Genomic DNA, 21,250 nt, shown 5'->3' on the forward strand with positions numbered 1-21,250 from the left:
CTCCTCATCACCCGGAAGCAGCTTCCGGGTCCCATCTGGCCGCCTCATCTCCCCTTTCCTCCCAGCGCCCTCTAGAGGCGTCCGCAGGCAGCGCCCAGGGACGCTTGAGACATCCATTTCTATTCTTGCTCGGCTGCTCCTTTTTGGGGCCTCTTTGAGGTCTCCTCCTTGACGCGCCGTCATGAGGCGCATGGGGAGCCGGGCCGAGTCCTCTGGCAAAAGGAGGCGGCCCGGAAAACGAGAGCGGCCCGCTATGAAGGGGCCGGCAGCTTTGTTGCGCTGCGGACCCGGAAGCTGCCTCTCCGTCCCCAAGAGCGCTCCTCTGTACTTTTTCTTTCTCTCCTTTCTCCTACGGCGCGCGCGAGGAGCCAAACCGCTGCGCGGAAGAGCCGCGCGGGGCATTGTGGGCCACGGCGGGCCCTGAGAGACGCCTCTTCGCTCGGGCCGCGGAATGGCGGCGGCGGCGGCAGCGAGGAGCCGGTGCTGGGCGGCGCTGGGCCGGGCGCGGGCCTCCTCCTCCTCCTCCTCCCTGCGCTGGGCGCTGCGGGTCCCGGCCTGGGTGGCACTCGGGGCGAGACCGGAGCTGCTACCCCCACGGCGCTGCCTCTCCTCCCGGTGGGTTTCCCCGAAGGCCCCGGGGCTTTCCCGGGGGGGCCCTGGAGGTCATGTAGCCCAGCCCCTCCGCCTGGCATCCCGGCGCGCGCTTGGCTGCCAGGTTCGCCCTGAGGACGAGGAGCCCGCTGGGAGCCCCCCCTTGTTGGCATGGCGCATGCGCGTGGGGGAGGGGGCTGGCTCGGGTCGGTGGGCTTCACATTGCGGGCAGCGTCGCCCCTCCCCTTTCCCCCTCCCCGCTGGCTGCGATGCCATGGAGGGGGGGGGCAGCAGAGGAGAGGTTGGGTCTTTCCGGCATCTCTACGTAGGAAACCCCCCCCCCCCAAGAGTCACCAGTAAATGTGTCCCAGATAGTCCTCCACTTACGACCACAATTGACCCCAGATTTTCTGCTTCCAAGCAAGACGGAGGTCAAGTGAATTGTGCCCCATTGTACGGCCTTCCTCGCCACGGTTGTTAAGTGAATCCTTGCAGTTGTGAAGTTAGTAACACGGTTGTTAGGCGAATCCGGCTTCCCCATTGACTGCTTGTTGGAAGGTCACGTAACCCCCAGACGCAACGACCGTCATAAATACGAGTCGGTGGCCTATGGTCCCCCATTCTGTTCATGTGACCACGGGGATGCTGCAATGGTCATAAGTATGAAAAATGATCCTAAGTCACGTTTTTCAGTGCCGTTGTAACTTTGGTCGCTAAGCGAACTGTGGTAAGCTGAGGAAGAAGAAGGCGCCAGCTAGAAACCAGGAGGAGGAGGAGGAGGGGAGTTCTGGTCTGGCCTTGGGCCAGTCCCCCTCCCGGCCCCCTTGCAGGCCTAGGAATCAGGCAGGACCGAAGCTCCCCTGAAGACGGCTGGGAGCATCGAAACCCAGTTCAGGTTTTCTAAGCCTGGCTAATGCGAAGGGGCCCTATTGGTTGCAAGTCCCATCTTGCTGATCCCGGGTTGACCTCCTGATCTCCAGAATCTCCTGTGGGTGGCCCTCTGGGCCCTCCAAACTCTGGGCCACTTTAAGGCTTGTGGACTTGGACTCAGAGGAGCTGCCTGGGGAACTCTGGGTGTTGGCCGAGGTTGGAGAGCCCTGAGCTAAGTGGTTCCTCTCAGGGCTCAGCCAGGGCCACCCTCCAACCATCGCCTAGGCTTACGGTCATTGAGACGGCAGTGAGCCCTGTGGTTAAGCGTTAGCACATGGTGCTTCTTTCCCCGTGGCCTCCTGGCGTTCCCATTGCCAGACGGAGCTTACCTGGCGGGGGCTGAAGGGGGAACCTGGGCCTGGAAGGGCACTTTGGATGCTGTTGCTGCTGGGGTCACCCTTGGGGAGCCTAACGCCACTCTTTCCTTTCCCCCAACCCCAGGAATCGCCCCGAGGGCAAAGTCTTGGAGACAGTCGGGGTCTTTGAAGTGCCAAAGCAGCATGGCAAATACGAGACGGGACAGGTGCGTCCAGTGTGGGGGTGGAACAGCTGTGCCTCATCCATAACGGGGAGCAAGGCCTTCCCTCAAGGCAGGGATGGATGTTCCCTGGTCTGGAAGGAAACCACCCAACTCAGAGAGCCCCCATGGCCGTTTTCACCTTCCTTCCTTCCCTCTCTCTCTTGAAACCCCACTTCCCCACATTGGCACTGACAATGTTACTCGGGTCATGAAATGTCTGCAGAAAAACAAGCTTGGAGAGCGTCAAAGACCCCACAGTCGTCGTCCTGCTCCTCCTCCTCTCCACAACCATCACTCCCTTCTAGCACTGATGATGTTACCTAGTTGGATCACGAAATGTCTGAAAAAAAAACCACCATCATAGAACACCACTGACCCCACAGTCCTCCTCCTCCTCCTCCTCCTCCTTTTCTTCCTCCTCCTCCTCCTCCTCCTCCCTCTCTGAAAACAAACACCCCACTTTCTTGAACTGATGATGTTCCAAAGTTGGGTAATGTCTGCAAGAAAACCACCCAACCCACAGTTCATCCTTGGTTTTCTATTGCTATTGTTTCTGTCTGGTGCCACCGAAGACATTAGATTGACTATGATGGTTCAGAACATTCTTGGCCTCTAGGATTTCTGAACTGGGTCCAAGTAGAAGCTGCTGCAGTGCTTTCCTTAAGACGTTTGTTCACTGCTGTCCTGGGGAATATCTGCAGCTCGGGTGTAGGATGAGGGTGAAGGTTTATCCTCTGAGCTCGTGGGGTGGTTTCTGAACGTTTCGTCTTCAGCGGAGTTTAGGGGGTGATCCAACCCCAGGAGCTCATCCTCCCCTTTGTTCTTTTCCTGGTTGGCACCATAAAGAAGAGTCGCCTCCTGGCGGTTTGTGTAACATCTTGAGAGCCAGCTGGGTCTACTGCAGGGGGGTCAAACTTGCGGCCCAGATGCTTCACACACTGCCACGCCCACCCCGGTTAACGAAGGGGGGGGTTGCAATGCATCACGTGACGCTGTGAGTTTGACACCCCAGATCTACTGATTCAAAGGCTGACTTAGGAACCAGGAGATGGTGAGTTCTAGTCCTGCCTTAGATGAGAAAGCCGCCTGGATGACTTTGGGCCCCTCCCTCCCTCTCTCTCTCTCTCTCGGCCCAAGCCACCTCACGGGCTGCTGTCATGGGGAAAATGCATTGGGTATGCTTGTCACCTTGAGTTGTTTATAAAGTAATAAACGTGGGATATATCAATAAATACAGATGTTTTGTAAGCCATTCCTTGCTTGGAGGTCTGGGGTGAGTAGAGACGGCCTCCTGGCAACCAGGAAGTGGAAATAGCACCGTGGGGTTTAAAGGCTTCGACCGCTTGAAGGAATTAGAACAGATTTGGGAGGATTGCCTGGAAAGTGAAAGGCTTTAAGGGAATTAACTGCCTTGGGCTGCTTTGAATTACGAGTCTCGGCTCCCAGGCTGGAATTCCGATCGTCTGCATGGGGTGAAGTTTCTGGACTTTTCTATGCCTCCCCCCTCCCCCTCCCTTAGAGACACTGCAAGTGACAGTGAGCTCCATCGGACCTGGAGGTCTCCTCTCCCACCATCTGCTCCTTCCTTCCCTCTTAGATAGAAGTGCCTCCTGCCTCTCTGACGCCCTTCTCCCATCTTCTCTTGCAGCTCTTCCTCCACAGTATATTCGGATACCGGGGAATTGTCCTCTTTCCTTGGCAAGCCAGGTTGTACGACCGAGATGTTGCTTCTCCTGTGCCTGAAAAGTAAGCGTGGCCAGTCGTCACTGAGGGAGCCGAGGGGCAGGGCAGGGCCGCCTCCCTTCTTGTGACAGGCAGCAAAGGCTCTCAGGGCAGGGAGGGAGGCTGCAGAGGTGAAAATAAGGGATTTTGAAACATACATTTGATCTCCCGTTGAGTCCGTCTTTCTGTGACACAGTTTGTTTCCGTTAAGTTTTGTAAACTTGTAAAGTCCTACAGGGACTCACAGGCTAAACTTTGCCTAGGGCAGAAGCAGTCGGGTGGGGGGCTTCCTGCAGGGGCGACCACATCAGGCAGTGCCGTGTTCGGATCCCTTTGTGTGAATTCAGAGGATAGAACCATAAGGGAGGTGGGGGCTTCCTACACCGAGAGCGAGAAGCGCCTGTGCTCCCTTAAGGCCTTGGGCGGCTCTTTGATCGGCTGGTTGCAGGTGAAACGCACAGGTAGTCCTCCTCCCTTTACACCCATTCGTTTAGTGACCGTTCAAAATTACAATGGCATTGAAAAAAGTGACCTAGGTCCATTTTTCAGTTCCAGCCTCCTCAGAGATCCCCTGGTCAGAACTCAGGTGCTCGGCCTCCGGCATGTCCTCCCAGGGTGCCCTAGTCCCCTTTTGCGACCACGTGACCAGCAAAGTCAATGGGGGAGGAGCCAGATTTGCTTAGCAACTGCCGTTCCTACCTTAACAACGGTGACGAGAAAGGGACAAATTCACTTAATGATCTCGCTTAGCAACGGAAATGTTGGGCTCAATTGTGGTCGTAAGTCGAGGACGGCCTCTGGTTGCTGCTAAGAAAGCGGCTTTTCTCTTGTTCCAGGAGTGATTCTGCGGCTGGACACGGATCCAAGGAAGTGAAAGGCAAGACACATACTTACTATCAGGTCCTGATTGATGCTCGCGACTGTCCACACATCGTAAGTCCTTCCCTTCCCCTCCCTCCCTCCCTCCCTCCCTCCCTCTCCCGTGGGGCAACGGGTGAAAGTCTGTCCAGCAGGGGAGGGAGGATGTCCGGCCCTGCCTGGCCTGGGTCCAGGCTACCTGGAGGGCCTATCCCACCTGCCCTGGCAGAGGGGGCTTTCTGCGGACCCTGTCAGTCGGGGAATTCTGTCCGAGAGAAGGGCCTCTCCTGCTGTGTCTCCTGCCTCCTGGAACCTCTCCCTCCCCCGAGTTGAGATGGGCTCCCGGCCTCCTGCCTGAGGATCTGGCTCTGCCGGATGGGGGGGGCTTCATAGGGGAGGTGGTTGACACCCCCTCCCCTTTCTTTTGTCCGTCTCACTTTCTGCCATCTCCTGTCCATCATTTTATGATGTTACCTGTTCATGTTTTTATCGCTGTGTTTTTCACGATGGATGATTTTAATGTTTCTCAGTGTTTTTTACATTGTAAAGCCACCCAGAGTCATTGGATGCGAGATGGGGGGCAAATCAATTTCATACCTACATAAATCAATGTCGCAGTTTCTGAGGACACTTAGCTAGTCGGACGCTGTGAGCTGCAGAGGGTTGGTGGGGAGTTCGGTCCCTGCTCCCTGAAGCTGCTCTGACGATGTAGAAACGCCTCCCTTCTCCCTTGCTGCCTTTTTCTTCTTCTTCATCCCCCCCACAAGGGCTGCACTGGAAGCCAGTTGCCATAATATTATTATTATTCATGAATTGCAGTTTCGTAGGTCAGCGACATCTCCTGCCTTGCCTCTTGCCATTCTCAGAAAGCTTAAATGTGCTTATTTTAAAATTCAGATCCTGCCTTGGTGTCTGCACAATATTCAAGAGGGTTTACAGCAATTGAGATAGCGAGCTATAAATTGCAGACATAAAACAGGGCGATTTAAATGACTAAAATCAAAGTTACTTCAACTAACACGTATGGATTTCCATTATTATTTTTTATAAGCCCCCTAAGATGAGTCAATTAAATTCATCTCTTTGGGGGGCATCTCATACCTCTGGATCACCAACACGGTGACCTTCTGGGCCAAGGGGCTCCAAACTTGGCCACTTGAAGACTTTAAAACCCCCAGAGTTCCAGCCACGTTCTGGGCCCAGGGCAGGCAAGCCCTTGGCAATGGGGAGTCTTTGGAATGGGAACGAAGAAGCTCATTCTGCAAATAGGAGGAGATAAAGACTTTGGGATGCTGAAGTTAGAGAAAAGCAGGAGCTCTAAAATGCCAACACAGACTTTAAAAGCTCAGCAATGGAAGCAGAGAGACAATGAATTTGCTCAGGGTGAGAACATTCTGCAAGCAGCTGTCCCTTGTCCCCTCCCCACCCCCCACCCCCAATCATGCAGTAGGCCTTAAGAAAGCCTCGACCCAACATTTCCCCCCAATGTGAGAGGCCACCACTGCTAGTACCACGGCAGTCCCCAACCACAGGTAGGTAGCCCCTTGGACTCATATACCGCTTCACAGGACTTTTACAGCCCCCTCTAAGCTGTTCCCAGAGTCAGCCTCTTGCCCCCAACGATCCAAGTCCTCATTTTACCCACCTCGCAAGGACGGAAGGCTGAGTCAACACTGAGCTATCCCGTCGGTCTCCCGCGGGCTTCCTCAGATCTGAGTCCTGCTGGCTCTACCTGCCTTGGAGTTCAGGTTCAAGTCCCAGCCTTCCTGTTTCCCCCTCAGTCTCAGAGATCCCAGACAGAAGCCGTGACCTTCCTGGCCAACCATGATGACAGCCGGGCCCTCTATGCAATCCCAGGTAAGGCCAAGGGAGGGCGGGGAAGGGGGCCTCTTCAGCTTAAGGAGCCCTTTGCACCCTTGAGAGGAGGGGGCTGCGAGGGAGACTGATCCTTGAGGGCAGGCTGGGAAATAAGGGGCCTCAAAATACAGGGAGGCAGGTGCTGATTGAAAGGTAGGAACCAACAAAGGAGAATCTTTGCAGCTCAGGGTTGAAAGAAGGGCTCCTGGGTGCTCTCTTACCTTGGTGGCTTTCTTGCAGACGTTTCATGACCCAACTAGGTAACATCATCAGTGTTAGGAGGGAGAGGAGTGGGGCTTGGGGGGGCAGGAGGAAGACATGGAAGAGAAGGACAATTATGGGATCCTTGGTGCTCTCTGAGCTTGGTGGTTTTCTGGCACCGTTTCATGGCCCAAACTAGGGAACCCCATCAATGTCAGTGGTGCTAGTCCTGCTGATGTTAGATCATCTCTGGTACTGTTGAGGTTTCCTAGTTGGATCATGACAAGACATCCAAGCTCAGAGAGCACCAAGGACAACCCTGCCCTCCTCCGCCCTTCTCGCACTGAGAATGTGGCCTAGTCGGGTCATGAAACATCTGCAAGAAAACCTCCGCGCTCAGAGAGCACCAGGGGCCTCTGGTGAACGATAGGAGAGCGACCTCAGTTGGGTAGAAGGAAGGTGGCCCAGGAAGAAGGTGCTGGGTCTGTTCAAGCAGACGCTGGGCGGCCACTTAGCTGGAAAGCTTCACCTGCCCTCAGCAGCTCTTGGTGTCCCCTTTCATCTCTCTATTTCTCAGGCCATCAATCCCTCCCTTGGCTGGCTGGGAGAGGGGGGGAGGGAGGGAGGGAGGGGCAAGAGCTAACATCAAGGGGCCTGAAAATATTTGCAGCCTCACTAAGTTCTACTTAACGAGTAGAACTGTAACATCTGGAAAATATTCTGCAACCAGATTCTTGAAAAGTGAAGAAACCTCCTTTGTACAAAGAAGCGGAGAGAAGCAGTCCTCCTCCCACGAGGGCCTGGTGGATTCTTCCTGGAGCCTTCACCTTTTTGGGGTGTGTGTGTGATCAGTTGTGTTACAGCTAGGAAGGTCCTGCTGTCTGTTAGACACACAGGCACGAAGAGGCCCTGGAGCTGAGGGGAGCGCCTCCTCCTCGCCTGTCCCAGGCCTCTGGTGCTACTGGCCTTTCCTACTCAGCCGCTTTGAAGTGCACAAGGCAACCTCTGCGGCCTGTGAACCTTTGGTGTGAGGGAGCCCAGCCCCTTCCTCTTCCTTCCCAGGACTGGACTACGTCAGCCACGAGGACATCCTGCCCTACACGTCCTCGGATCAGGTGCCCATCCAGCACGAGCTCTTCGAACGCTTCCTCATGTACGATCAGACAAAAGGTACTGGGGCCCCAGCCCCCCCTCCCCACTCCAGGGACAGGGCTGGACTCTGAAGGGAGTTTCGGAGGCGGGGGTGCCCCCGGGGGTCTCTTCCCACGGACTCTAGGAATCCACAGGGATTCTCTCAGCCTCCCCGCAGTACCGGGGGTCCTTGACTTACAGTCCTGATTGAGCCCAAAAGTGTCCCTTGCTAAGCGAGGCAGTTGCTGAGTGAGTTGCACGACCTTTTTGCCACGGTTGCTAAGCGAATCACACCCATTGCTAAGTGAGCCGTCGTTAAGCAGTCTGCCTTCCCCTCTTGACTTTGTGCATCAGAAGCCGGCTGGGAAGGGTGGGACACGGGCAGCCGTCGTACGTGCAGGCCACTGGCCGAGTGCCTGGATTTTGATCACGTCACCACGGGGATGCTGCAACGGTCATAAGTGGAGGACCTGCTGTGACCAGAGCTGTCCTCTGAAGCGTTTTTAGCCTGTGGCCGGCCAGATCAAGGGCTCAGCGCTTCCCCAACCGGCCAAAAGTGGTTGTGGGTCCCCCGTGTTGGGTCAGTGACGCTGCTGGAGGCCCCCCCCCCCCCCTCAGCTCATCAGGAAGGAAGTGGTTTTCTCCTGAAGGGGATTTTCCTTTCCCTTTCCCTTTCCCTTTCCCTTTCCCTTTCCCTTTCCCTTTCCTTTCCCTTTTCCTTTTCCTTTTCCTTTCCTTTCCTTTCCTTTCCCTTTTCCTTTTCCTTTCCCTTTCCTTTTCCTTTCCTTTCCTTTTCCTTTTCCTTTCCCTTTCCTTTCCCTTTCCCTTTCCCTTTCCCTTTCCTTTTCCTTTCCTTTCCCTTTTCCTTTCCCTTTCCCTTTCCCTTTCCTTTTCCTTTTCCTTTTCCTTTTCCTTTCCTTTTCCTTTCCTTTTCCTTTCCCTTTCCTTTCCCTTTCCTTTTCTTTTCCTTTTCCTTTCCCTATCCCTTTTCCTTTCCTTTTCCTTCCCTTTCCCTTTCCTTTCCCTTTCCTTTCCGTTCCTTTCCCTTTCCCTTTCCCTTTCCTTTCCCTTTCCTTTTCCTTTCCCTTTCCTTTTCCTTTCCTTTCCGTTCCTTTTCCCTTTCCTTTCCTTTTCCTTTCCTTTTCCTTTCCCTTTCCTTTCCCTTTCCTTTTCCTTTCCTTTTCCTTTCCTTTTCCTTTTCCTTTCCTTTTCCTTTCCCTTTCCCTTTCCTTTTCCTTCCCTTTCCCTTTCCTTTCCCTTTCCTTCCCTTTCCCTTTCCCTTTTCCTTTCCCTTTCCCTTTCCTTTCCCTTTCCTTTCCCTTTCCTTTCCCTTTCCTTTCCTTTCCTTTTCCTTTCCTTTCCCTTTCCTCCGGAGGGCAGAAAACAGGCCAAGGTGCAAACTGAAAGTCTGTTCCCAAACCTCCGGTGTGCTTCCATAGGAGGCCTCCAGAGGGCGAACATCAAGGCCAGAGATCAGCTGGGCTTTGTGCTGGAGCTGGCAGGGCAACCCCTCCGAAATGGCTTTGCCTGCCACCATCATGGCCCTACACCATTTCTGACAAATGGCGGTCCAATCTCTTCTGGAAAGTCTCAGGTGATGAAGCCCCCACAAAGTCTGGTGGCAAGCTGTTCCACTGGTTGATTGTCCTCCCTGTCAGAAAATTTCTCCTTATTTCCAGGTTGAATCTCTCCTGGGTCAGTTTCCATCCGTTATTCCTCCTCTGGCCTTCGGATGCCTTGGAAAATAGCTTGACACACACCCCCCCCTCTCTGGGGCAGCCCCTCAAATACTGGAAGACGCTCTCCTGTCTCCCCTGGTCCTTCTCTCTCTTTTTTTCTATAAAAGTTTTTTAATTTATTTTTAATTTTCAAAACAAACACAACACATCCTTCTTTACATACTGTAGAAAGTGTATCAATTGGTTACAAAAAGACTTTCGTGCGCCTCTTCCAGTCAACAAGCATAATTCATATTAACTCAAGTATTTTAACTCAGATATATTTATACACATTGTTTCTAAAATCCTCCAATAACACTGAATCCTTATGGCCCATTCTAGCTAAACATCCATAATATTTAATAACAAAGTTTTGTAATCCTTTCCAAATCACTGTTTACAATTTGCATCCCATTTCCTTATGTTGTACCCATACATATATACAGTATACGTTGTTATCATTATCCCTCCTTTATTTGATATCATATCATTTCCCCCCCTAATAATCAAGACTTAACCGAATCTAACTTAATTCTTTTTTAATTAACCTTTATATATAATCCAAAAGGATTCCTAATCTTCCTTTCATGGGTACCATTCAATATTCATATCTAATTATTACTTATCATAACATTACACATTGTATACATTATTATCATTATCAATTATTTATTTAACTATATCGTCACTAAATTTCACTAAGTTCAACTAATTTTAAATTATACTCTTCCATCTATCAACCTGTATCTTTCCAGTAGCAAAACAGTCTCATATCTTCTGCCATTTGTGGTGTCAGTCCTCTAATCATCTCCTTAATCAATTTTGTATGAACTCCTCTTAGCAACCCTTTGCTTATAAAATCTCTCATGTAATTTCAATGCCCTTCTTCTGTTTCCTTAATCAGCTTATCTTTGATTGTCGGTAGTGTTATCAATGATATTGCTAATAAGATTTCTCTCTTTAAATCCATAAATTATTTTGTTTTCTTCTGTATCTTGCCATCTGGGGTAGATTTCCCCTCCATTTAATTCCTCTTTCAGTATTCCACTCTTTCCCTTTTCAGAGACAAACCAATCACCATAAATATCAGCAATTTTAATTTTTTTATATTCATTTGCCTCTTTGATTTTTAGGATTTTAACCGCCACTTTTTCCATTTGATAAACATCTTCAACTTCTTCACCATATTTTGCTGTTAGATGCACTAAGTCTTTCAACTTCTTCTCTATCCTCTCACATGTATCTTTCTGTATTTCTGAGAATATCTTTTGCAGACTTAAAACTTCTTTCTGCTGTTGAAATTGTGCCATTATCTCCAGCTAACAAACACTGCTGCTCTAGCTTAGAAGGTTTTAACAGAATTAAGCATAGATTCACAATAACATTTCATTTTCACCTTTCTCTGGTTAAAATATACTTCAAAGGAACATCTATGTGCGTATCTTTTTTGTATTTCAGGTTAAAAAAAGTCCAATTCTTAAATAGAAAAAAACCCACAGTAATGAAAGAGGAGAATTTTAGTCCATAGATTACAGAGACTAGTAAAAGAAAAAAAAGTAGAAGGAAACTTAATCCATTCGTTTTAAAAGGCTTGCATAAATTCCATCCGTGAAGATAGCATTTAAAAAGTAAGATAACCCACTGTCCAAAACCAGTCCAAATTTAATTCCCCCGCTTATTTCTTCTGTTCTCCAATTTAAATTAATTTTAAGGTTTTTTTTTTATAGGCAGCGACTTTTAAAAGAGTAAAAATTCCTCAAAAGCTGGAAACACTTTCTCTTTCCGTATCCTTCCGTTTTGGAGCCGCCCCGACTTCATCAGCCTAATGGCTGGATTTTTTGTCGCCGGCTTGAAGAACTTCTGTTGGATCAATCAGGGACTTTGCGATGTCCCTGAGATCAGCAAGACGTATTCTTCCTGTTCACCATCTCTGCCAGACGGTTTAGGTCCGATTGGACCATCCAGCGGCAAAAGTATCTGCTGCGGTCTCGGAGCATCGAGACCGCACATCCGTATCGTCACGACTTCGGCTCCTCTTCCCCCCCCCCCCCTCTGGTCCTTTTCTTCCCTAGATTAGCCAGGCCCAGTTCCTGCAACTGCCCATCATATGTTTGAGCCTCCAGTCCCCTCATCATCCTGGTAGCTCTTCTCTGCTCTCTTTCTAGGGTCTCCACATCTCCACACCCGGCCCACTTTTTATAGTTTCTTGTAGTATCCTGCATTTGGATGACTCTGGTTTATGACGTTGTTTCTGGAAAGTGGCATTTTTACCTCCCATAGCAAACAATGGGTTTGCTTAATGACCGTTGCCCCCAAAAAGGCCGTAAAATCAGGCCTGGTCACGTGATAACCACCAGCCCAGCTGACGACTGCTTAATAACCGGCCATCCTGGGGTTGGGGGCTTCGGTGGGCAGCCCCTCTCTCTCCTGACAGTTTCCTCTTCTTTCCAGCTCCCCCGTTCGTGGCGAGGGACACGCTCTGCGCCTGGCAGGAGAAGAACCACCCGTGGCTGGAGCTCTCCGACGTCCACCGGGAGACCACCGAGAACATCCGGGTCACCGTGATCCCCTTCTACATGGGCATGCGGGTAGGTGGGCCAGTCTCTGCACCCTCCCAGGCCCGGCTTGCCTGGCGTGGCCTGCCTTGGAAGCAGCGATGAAAGGCAATGCCAAGGGGCAGAGCACAGGACAGGCAGTCCTCGACTTTCAACCTTGTTCATTTAGGGACCTTTCAAAGTTTCAGGGGCACTGAGAAAAGGGACTGGAGCCCCCATCCCCACCGTCACGTGACCGAAATGCTCAGGCCCTCGGCAGCTGCTTCCTACAAGAATCACGGGGCCTGGGAGGGAGTGTGTGTGTGTGTGTGTGTGTGTGCCTGTGTCATGGCATCCACTTTTGCGACCTTCTGACCTGCAAATGAGGGAGCCAGAGTCACTTAACAATTGTGTTATTAACTTAACAACTGCAGTAGTTCACTTAACGACTGTGGCAAGAAAGGTCGTAAGACGGATCAAAATTCACTGAAACAGCTGTCTCGCCGAGCCACGGAAATTTTGGCTTCAATTGTGGTCATAAGTCAAGGACCAGCTGTAAACGAAAAAACACTAGAATGTTAAGGAGAAAAAGAAAGTAAGCTAAAAGTAGAAATAGAAGTAAACATTCCACAGTCTCCAAGTTCTTCACAGATCCCGAGGCAGCTGCACACGAAGCTCTCAAAACGCCCCAAGGATGGCGACTGTCCCGCCTGAGAGGCCCTGAGGCCACGCTTCCCCCCCCCCAATTCCTCTTTAAAACAGAGATGGGCCAGTCCCCCCCCCACACCTCCCCCCAAATAATGCTGTAGCCAGAAGTCTAATTTGACTCAGAGGGACAAAAAGCTGCTCCCAGTCACAACCTGTGAGATGGGCGGTCATGTAAGTCACGGGTCACCCTCATCACCACGGCTGTTGCCCACAGAGAGCCCTGCTCACACGAGCATCGTCACCAGCAGCTGTGGCCCCACTCGCGTGAGCGTTTCCCTGGACATTGTGGGTCCTCCTGTGCACATACACACACCCACATATGCTGCCAAGGTTCCCAGTGAGAAGTCCACAGGACGCAGGAAGATTCCCCGCTTTTATTGGAATGATCCCATTGGCCCAGATCTGGTGAAAACCGACTGAAGGTTCTCGTGGTCTTCACCTAATTGTAGGTTTCCCCACTTTCTCCCAACCATCAGTCCAGTCACAATGCAGTCGGGCAGCTGGGTGGCATCACTCGGCCTTCCTTCGAGCAGGTGGGAGAACGCCCTTGGTCCCCAAGAGAAAAGATGTTGTTTTGGCCACAGAGTCCCCTCTATCTCAGTACACACACACACACACACACACACACACACACAGACCGTCCCTCAGTCTGGCAACCCTGAAGCGGCCAAAACGGCTTCTGTCAGGTCAGCTCCAGGGTTGGGCACCTGCGGTTGGCATCCCCTCCTGCCCTCTGCTGCCCAGGCCGCCAAAGTGGAGAGGTTGGGGAGCTCTGGTGCAATTTGGTTAAATAAAGTAGAAATAAGCGTATGGCTTGATATACATGGACTATTTATTAACATTTCATCTAAATTAAAAGCACAAAATACGAATGTTAAAATGATCTATGTTCAAATAACACTGTCTAGGCCACTGATGGCAAATCTTTTTTTTACGGCATGCCAAAATTGTCACAAACTTGCACATGCTCACTCAATCCCTCCCCATGTATGCACCTCCCCTCCTGTACATGCCCACTCAATCCCTTCCCAGGCTCCGGAGGCTTTCCTGACGCCTGAGGAGGGCGAAAACAACCTCCCCGGGCTCTCTGGAAGGGCGGCAGATCAGCTGGCCAGTGTGCACCTGCCTGCCAGAGCTGACATGCAGCAGTTACGGCTCCTTGTGCCACAGGTTCACCATCAGGGGTCTAGGCCACCTGGGTGGGTGGTAGTTATGTAAGTAGATAGACGGACGGACAGAGAGAGCAAGAATATCCTGCTGTGGGTGCTTCTGTACCAGCCTACTTGGCCTCCTGTTGGCCCTTTCAAGTTTTGACCCAGGGAGTGAACATTGTAAGGGGTAGCCCTGCCATCTGGGTGAAATTGGGGGGTAGGGGTGGGGGGGCTGAGCTGGTATTCAGCCATGGAGAACGTCCTCTCCCTCTTCTCCACAGGAAGCGCAGAACTCCCACGTCTACTGGGTGAGTCTCCCTGTTCTCATGGCTGCCTTGGTGGATGGGGGGGGGGCTGTGCAGAAGCCTTGCTCTGCCCTCGGAAGGGGGAGGGGACCCTCTGATTTGGGGCCCGCTTTCTCTGCCCCCCCCCTCTAGTGGCGTTACTGCATCCGCCTGGAAAACCTCAACAATGAAGTTGTGCAGCTCCGGGAACGGCACTGGAGGATATTCAGCTTGTCCGGCACCCTGGAGACCGTGCGTGGCCGGGGAGTGGTGGGCCGGGTGAGTAAGGGGAGGGGAGGGGTGTCCCAGCAGAGGCTCGTCCTGGGAGTCTCCCTTTGTGGAGCCCCCCCCTTCCGAAGAACTCAGCTCAGCCTCCTTGGCATTGGGGGAGCCCCTGACGGCCGTTTCCCTCTGCAGGAACCGGTCCTCTCCAAAGAGCAGCCGGCCTTCCAGTACAGCAGCCACGTCTCCTTGCAGGCGTCCAGCGGGCACATGTGGTGAGCCTGGGGCCCGGCAGGGCAGGGAGGAAAGCCCGTCTCTGCTGGGGAGTCTGGCTGGGGCCTGGTGCTCGGCCACCTCCTGTGTCCAGAGAGGGAAAGGCGGGAGAGCGCCTGGGGGTGCGGGATGGAGGGCGCTTGGGAGCTCTGAACCCTGGAAGGGGCCCTTGCAGGAACGTGGCCTCTGAGGAGGGCTGGCCACCGCCTCTCCTTCCACTGGTTCCCACTGGCATAAAGCATTGCACCATTTTCTTAGTGGCCGAGGACAGGGAGGCCTCGACTTACAACCATTCGTTTAGTGACCAAAGTTACAGACCGTTTTTCACACTTATGACCGTTGCAGCATCCCTGTGGTCATAATTTGGGCGCTTGGCAACTGACTCATATTTATGACGGTTGTCCTTGTGATCCCCTTCTGGCAACCAAAGTTAATAGGGGAAGCCTGATTCACTTAACCACTGTGGCAAGAAAGGTCGTAAAATGGGACAAAACTCAGGCACTGTCTCGCTTAGCAACAGAAGCGTTGTGGCCAGTTGTGGCCATATATACGTCCGTCTCGTAGAGGCTCACCTGGGCTTCCTTCCTTCCCTCCCTCCCAGGGGCACCTTCCGTTTTGAGCGGCCCGACGGCTCCCATTTCGATGTCCGGATCCCCCCCTTCTCCCTGGAAAGCAATAAGGACGAGAAGACGCCCCCTTCTGGCCTCCACTGGTAGAGCCAGCCCCCTCCCCCCTTTTGCCCCTCTGGACAGTCTTCCTCCCAGGACCCCCAGGCCTCAAGGGCTAGCTCTAGCTTTGAAAGAGTGTCCCTCCCGCCCCCGGCTCCATCCTGGACAATGGCCGAAAAGGGGCCCCTTTGGACCTTGGGGGGGGGGTATGGGCTTTGGCCATCTCTGCCCTCTCGCCACCGGCCTCCCGACTAGGGGCACCTGGAGCACAGCTGTCCCAGATGGAAGCCGCCAAGCTCTCCGGAGGCCTGTGGACTCTTCCAGATGTGAGGGGGGGTGTTTCTTCCTTCAATAAACAGGCCTCCCAGTTACGGCTCCATTGATCCCCCTTTGTAGGGCGGGGGGGTGGGGGCAGCAGAAGCTTAAGCCCAGGTCCTTCTGGCCCTTGAATGGCATCATTCCCCCCTCACACCCCCCCCTCTTGCCAGGCCAATTTGCACCCGACCTGTTAGCCCCCCCCCCCCCCCCCCCGGCCTTGTTTTCAGAGTCTCTCCCCATCCTCTTAAGTTGCTTTGAATTGTGGCCAGGAGACCTGGGAGGGGAGAGGGGGGGCAGCTGCCTAGGGTGAAATCAACTGCCAGGAAACTGACCTTTGTGAAGCAGCTGAAAGGCCGGAGACTTCCTCCAGCCACCTGCTGGGGTTGGCACACCTGGCCGAAGGATGTTCCTGGTGCCAAATTGGGAGGAAGATACACAGAGTCTCTGCTGCCCACAGGGCGCCCAGCTATGAGGCCCCTTCTCAGCCATCCCAGCTTCTAGGACTCATCCAGCGCGCCACAGAGGGGGACCTCTGCGCTTGTAATAAAACGAGGACTTCTGAATCTCTTGGCTCCCTTTGTCTTTTGAAAAGAGGCGGTGTGTCTGCCCCAGAGAGCATGACGTGCCTAGGATTAAGTGCTGGGTTCACAAGACATCCGAAGCATTGGGTCCTGGGTGCTCTCTGAGCCTGGTGGTTTCCTTGCAGACGCTTTGTGACCGGACTAGGTAACATCATCAGGGCCAGAAGGGAGAGAGGTTTGTGGAGAGGAGGAGGAGGAGGACTATGGGGAGGTCCTGGCTCCTCTCTGAGCCTGATGGTTTCCTTGCAGGCGTTTCATTACCGGAGTAGGTAACATCATCAGTGTTAAGAGAGTGGATTTGGGGCACTTGTGGGTAATTTAACAGTGAAAAGCCTAATTAAGGAAGGCCCCAGAGGAACCCACCAACCCTGGCAGGGAAGCCACTGGAACAAGATGGCTAATCTTTTCCACACTGAGTGCCGAAACTGGAACCTGGAAGAGAGCAGCTGCCCAGGGCACATGTGCGCATCGGACAGCTGCTCTTCCGGGTCCCGCCGTGTGCCTGCGCACTGGCCAGCTCCTCTCTTCTGGAGTCCGCAAAGACCAGCGGGATGGTGCGCATGCGTGCAACGGAAGCCGGGAGAGCAGCTGGCGATGGCGCACATGTGCCCACAGAGAAGGCTCTGCATGCCACCGGTGGCACTTGTGGCACAGGTTTCCCTTTTGCACGAAAGCTCCTTGCGTCCCCCGAGGCTTTTCCCCACCAGCAGCCCCTCCTCCAAGTAGTAGCAGCCCTTCTCGGCCCCTCTAGCAGCACAGAAGGGCAGCATTGGTGCTTCCTTCCCTCAGGGGAGCTCAAGACGGCAAGCGGCTGCTTTCACTTCCTGCATTTTTTTACTTATTTGGACACCTCCCGTTTTCCCACCATCCACAAGAGCCCTGTGGCTGAATCCCCACAACCGTCCCATGGGGAAGGGAGGGGGGAGGGGCTTGCAGTACCCGAGGTACAACAGTTCATTTAGCGACTGTTCAATGTTACATTGACACTGAAAATAGTGACATATGACCGTTTTCACGCTTGCCACCATTGTGGCATCCCCATGGACACCGGATCAAAATTCAGAAGTTTTACAACTGGCTCGTATTTATTTAAGTGCAGTGATTTACTTAACGACTGTCAAGAAAAATCGTAAAATGAAGTGATTTAGATTTAGATTAGATTTATTAGATTTGTTAGCCGCTCCCTCTCCACGAAGGGACTCGGGGCGGCGTACAATAATTAAAAAACACATATTATACAATAAAACGTTACCCGGAGGAGGTATAAAAATCACACATAATCATTACAATACATAAAAATAGTAAAATAGGTTAAAATTAAAATACCCCACTAGAAAAATTACAAGTTTAAAAGATTGCCAGGAGGATTAAATGGAACTATGGTTGAGCCAGGCCGGCTAGTTGAAAAAGGTGGGTCTTGAGTTTTGAACGGAAGGAGCGGAGGTCGGTAGTAATCCTGATGTCCGGGGGGGAGGTTGTTCCAGAGGGCTGGGCCCATCACAGAGAAGGCCCTGTTCCTGGGCGCCGCCCTTTGGCACTGCTTAGTGGACGGCACCCGGAGAAGTCCCTCTCTGTGAGAGCGAATTGGTCGTAGGGATGTGTGGGGCAGGATGTGATCCCGCAGGTAACTAGGTCCTGTGCCATGGAGCGCTTTGAAGATGGTGATCAACACCTTGAAACGCACCCGATAGACCACAGGGAGCCAGTGCAGCTCGCGCAGGAGAGGTGTTATATGGGAGTATCTCGTACTCCCCATAATCACCCGCGCGGCCGCGTTCTGGACCAGCTGTAGTCTTCGAGTGCATCTCAAGGGAAGCCCCATGTAGAGAGCATTGCAGTAGTCTAGGCGGGACGTCACCAGCGCGTGAGTGACTGTGCGCAGGGCATCCCGGTCCAATAGGGGGCACATTTGGCACACCAGGCGAACCTGGTGGAACGCCCCCCTCGCCACGGCTGCCACATGGTCATCCATGGACAGCCGGGCATCCAGGAGGACGCCCAAATTGCGCGCCCGCTCCATGGGGACCAGTTGCTCGCCCCCAATGGCCAGCGATGGGATCAGCTGGTTGAACCGGGGGGCCGGAAGCCACAGCCACTCCGTCTTGGAGGGGTTGAGCTTGAGTCTGTTGTCACCCATCCAGACCCGTACGGCTTCCAAACACCGGGACATCATTTCGACGGCCTCGTTGGGGTGGTTCGGGGTGGAGATGTACAGCTGTGTATCATCAGCGTACAGATGATATCCCACCCCAAAACCACGGATGATGTCACCCAGCAGCTTCATATATGTGTTGAACAGGAGAGGCGAGAGGACCGACCCCTGCGGCACCCCACAAGTGAGAGGCCTCAGGGTCGACCTCTGCTCCCCTGCCAACACACGTTGCGTCCGGTCGGAGAGGTAGGAGCAGAACCACCGTAAAACGGTGCCCCTTACCCCCAGCCCCTCCAGCCGGTGCAGTAGGATACCATGGTCAATGGTATCAAAAGCCGCTGAGAGATCTAATAGGACCAGGATAGAGGAACAATCCCTATCCCTGGCCCTCCAGAGATCATCTACCAACGCGACCAAGGCTGTCTCTGTGCTGTGCCCGGGTCAGAAGCCGGACTGGCGCGGGTCTAGATAATCATTTTCCTGCAGGTGACGTGGGAACTGTTGGGCCACCACAATCTCTACAACCTTCGCTAAAAAAGGAAGGTTGGAGACAGGACGGTAATTGGCTAGCTCCGTTGGGTCCAGGGAAGGCTTCTTGAGTAAGGGTCTCACAACCGCCTCTTTCAAGGCGGCTGGTAAAGACCCCTCGCCCAATGAAGCGTTCACTAGTCCCAAGAGCCAGCCTCGTGTAACCTCCCAGGATGCCAGTACAAGCCAGGAGGGACACGGGTCCAATGAACATGTGGTAGCTCGTAGTCGCCCACGCAACCTGTCCAAATCCTTGATGGCAACCGAGTCAAACTCCTCCCAGAATGGTCTCTCAAGACTCGCCTCGGGCGTCCCTCCTAGCCCGCTGAGGGGGACCCATTCCCTCCAGATTTGATCGATTTTATCCTGCAGATATTTCCCAAATTCCTCTGCCCTGCCCTGCCCTGTAAAGGGGCTTCCCGCGGCCTCTGCGACAGAAGGGAGCGGGTCACCCGAAACAGGGCAGCAGGGCAGTTATCCGCGGACGCAATAAGAGTGGCACAATGTCGACGTTTGGCCGCTCTTAATGCCACAAGGTATGTCTTTAAATAGGTTCGTACCTGTGTTCGGTCAAGTTCGGAACGGGAGGATCTCCATCGGCTCTCTAGGCGTCTCTTGTGGCGTTTCATCACCCTTAGCTCCTCGGTAAACCAAGGGGCCAGGGTGGTTCGTCGTCGCAGGAGAGGCCGCAAAGGTGCCACCCGGTCTAAGGCCCCAGCGGCCGCACTATTCCATGCGGCTACCAGGTCCTCCATCCGGGTCAGGTCTACAGGAGGTGAGGCAGAACTGCTAATGGTTCATTTATAAGTATAAGTATAATCTTTATTGTCATTGTACTTAAATACAACGAAATTGGTTTTAACCTCACTGGTGCAAAACAAACGAAAAAAGAAAAAAAAAGAAAAAAACTAGCGTGTGCATGGAGTGATTGTGGTTGTATTTAAAAGTCTCACAGCCCGAGAATAGAAACTATCTTTAAACCTGTTTGTTCGGCTGGCTATGCTTTGATGTCTTCTGCCCGATGATAGAAGAAGCTCAAGCTCAATCGCTCCAAGACTGAGTGGCTGTGGTTTCCGTCATCCCGATTTGTACATCTTGTTCCATCTTTGATGATAGGGGGAGAAATTTTAGCCCCCTCAGAGAAGGCTCGCAATCTGGGAGTCCTCCTGGATACGCGGCTTAATTTAGAAGAACACCTGACGGCTGTGACCAGGGGGGGCCTTTCACCAGGTTCGGCTAGTACGTCAGTTGCGCCCCTTCCTGGATCAGGATGCTCTGTGCACAGTCACTCATGCCCTCGTCCTTTCTCGCCTGGACTACTGCAACGCTCTCTACATGGGGCTGCCCTTGAAGAGCACCCGGAGGCTTCAGCTGGTCCAGAATGCGGCCGCGCGGGTTGTCATGGGGGTACCTAGGTGCTCCCATGTTACACCCCTTTTAGACGGCCTGCACTGGTTGCTGGTTGTTTTCCGGGTGCGATTCAAGGTATTAATTATGACCTTTAAAGCGCTCCATGGCTTAGGCCCAGGGTACCTGCGAGACCACCTACTGCCACCAGTAGCCTCCCACCGTCCAGTACGATCCCAGAGTTGGCCTCCTCAGGGTGCCGTCGGCCAGACAGTGTCGGCTGGTGATCCCCAGGGGGAGAGCCTTCTCTGTGGGAGCCCCTTCCCTCTGGAATGAGCTGCCCCCGGAGCTTCGCATAATCCTTGACCTCCGGTCCTTCTGACATGCCCTAAAAAGTTGGCTTTTCCAGCAAGCCGGCCTGGCCTGTTAATTTTAACTCATTTTTAAAATGTATTGTCTTATAAATTTGGTTTGTTTTTGGGGGATATGTATTTAATTTCTTTTTAACTTTTGGGATGTGTGTTTTTTAATGTTGTACGCCGCCCTGAGTCCTTTGGGAGAAGGGCGGCATATAAATCCAACAAAAACAAAACAAACAAAACAAAGTGCAAAGAGACGCTGAGAATGTGAGTATCTTCCTTACTCTGCTAAAGCAGCGAGATCTGGCGATGTCATCCAGTGGTGTCAGAGGGCAACCAATGGTTTCTTGTGCCGAATTGATCACTCTCGTAGTGCCTTCCTGTCCGCAGTTGTTAAACCAGCGTACCATACTGTAATGCAGTATGTGAGGACACTTTCTACGGTGGACCGATAGAGAGAGTCATCGGCCATTGTTCCACCTGATTTTTTTGCAGGACTCTAAGGAAATGAAGTCTCTGTTGGGCCTTGCCAATCACCAGGGACAGGTTGTTTTTCCAGGTGAGATCTTGCCTAATAAGCACTCCCAAGAATTTAAG

The 21,250-nt window shown here is 52.8% G+C and overlaps 1 protein-coding gene across 1 annotated transcript; it reads left to right on the forward strand.

Annotated features, from left to right (window-relative positions):
• Window positions 1-370: 370 nt before the first annotated feature.
• Window positions 371-16,249, forward strand: POLDIP2 (DNA polymerase delta interacting protein 2). The gene is made up of 11 exons (XM_081943407.1): window positions 371-615; window positions 1,963-2,044; window positions 3,690-3,787; window positions 4,600-4,696; window positions 6,403-6,478; window positions 7,742-7,849; window positions 11,980-12,116; window positions 14,203-14,229; window positions 14,359-14,484; window positions 14,623-14,702; window positions 15,302-16,249. Exons 1-11 carry the CDS (start codon window positions 452-454, stop codon window positions 15,414-15,416), a joined length of 1,110 nt encoding a protein of 369 aa, XP_081799533.1. The 5' UTR covers window positions 371-451; the 3' UTR covers window positions 15,417-16,249.
• Window positions 16,250-21,250: the final 5,001 nt, after the last annotated feature.

Source organism: Natrix helvetica, assembly GCF_964273705.1.
Source record: "Natrix helvetica genome assembly, chromosome: 2".
Taxonomy (NCBI): Eukaryota; Metazoa; Chordata; class Lepidosauria; order Squamata; family Natricidae; genus Natrix; species Natrix helvetica.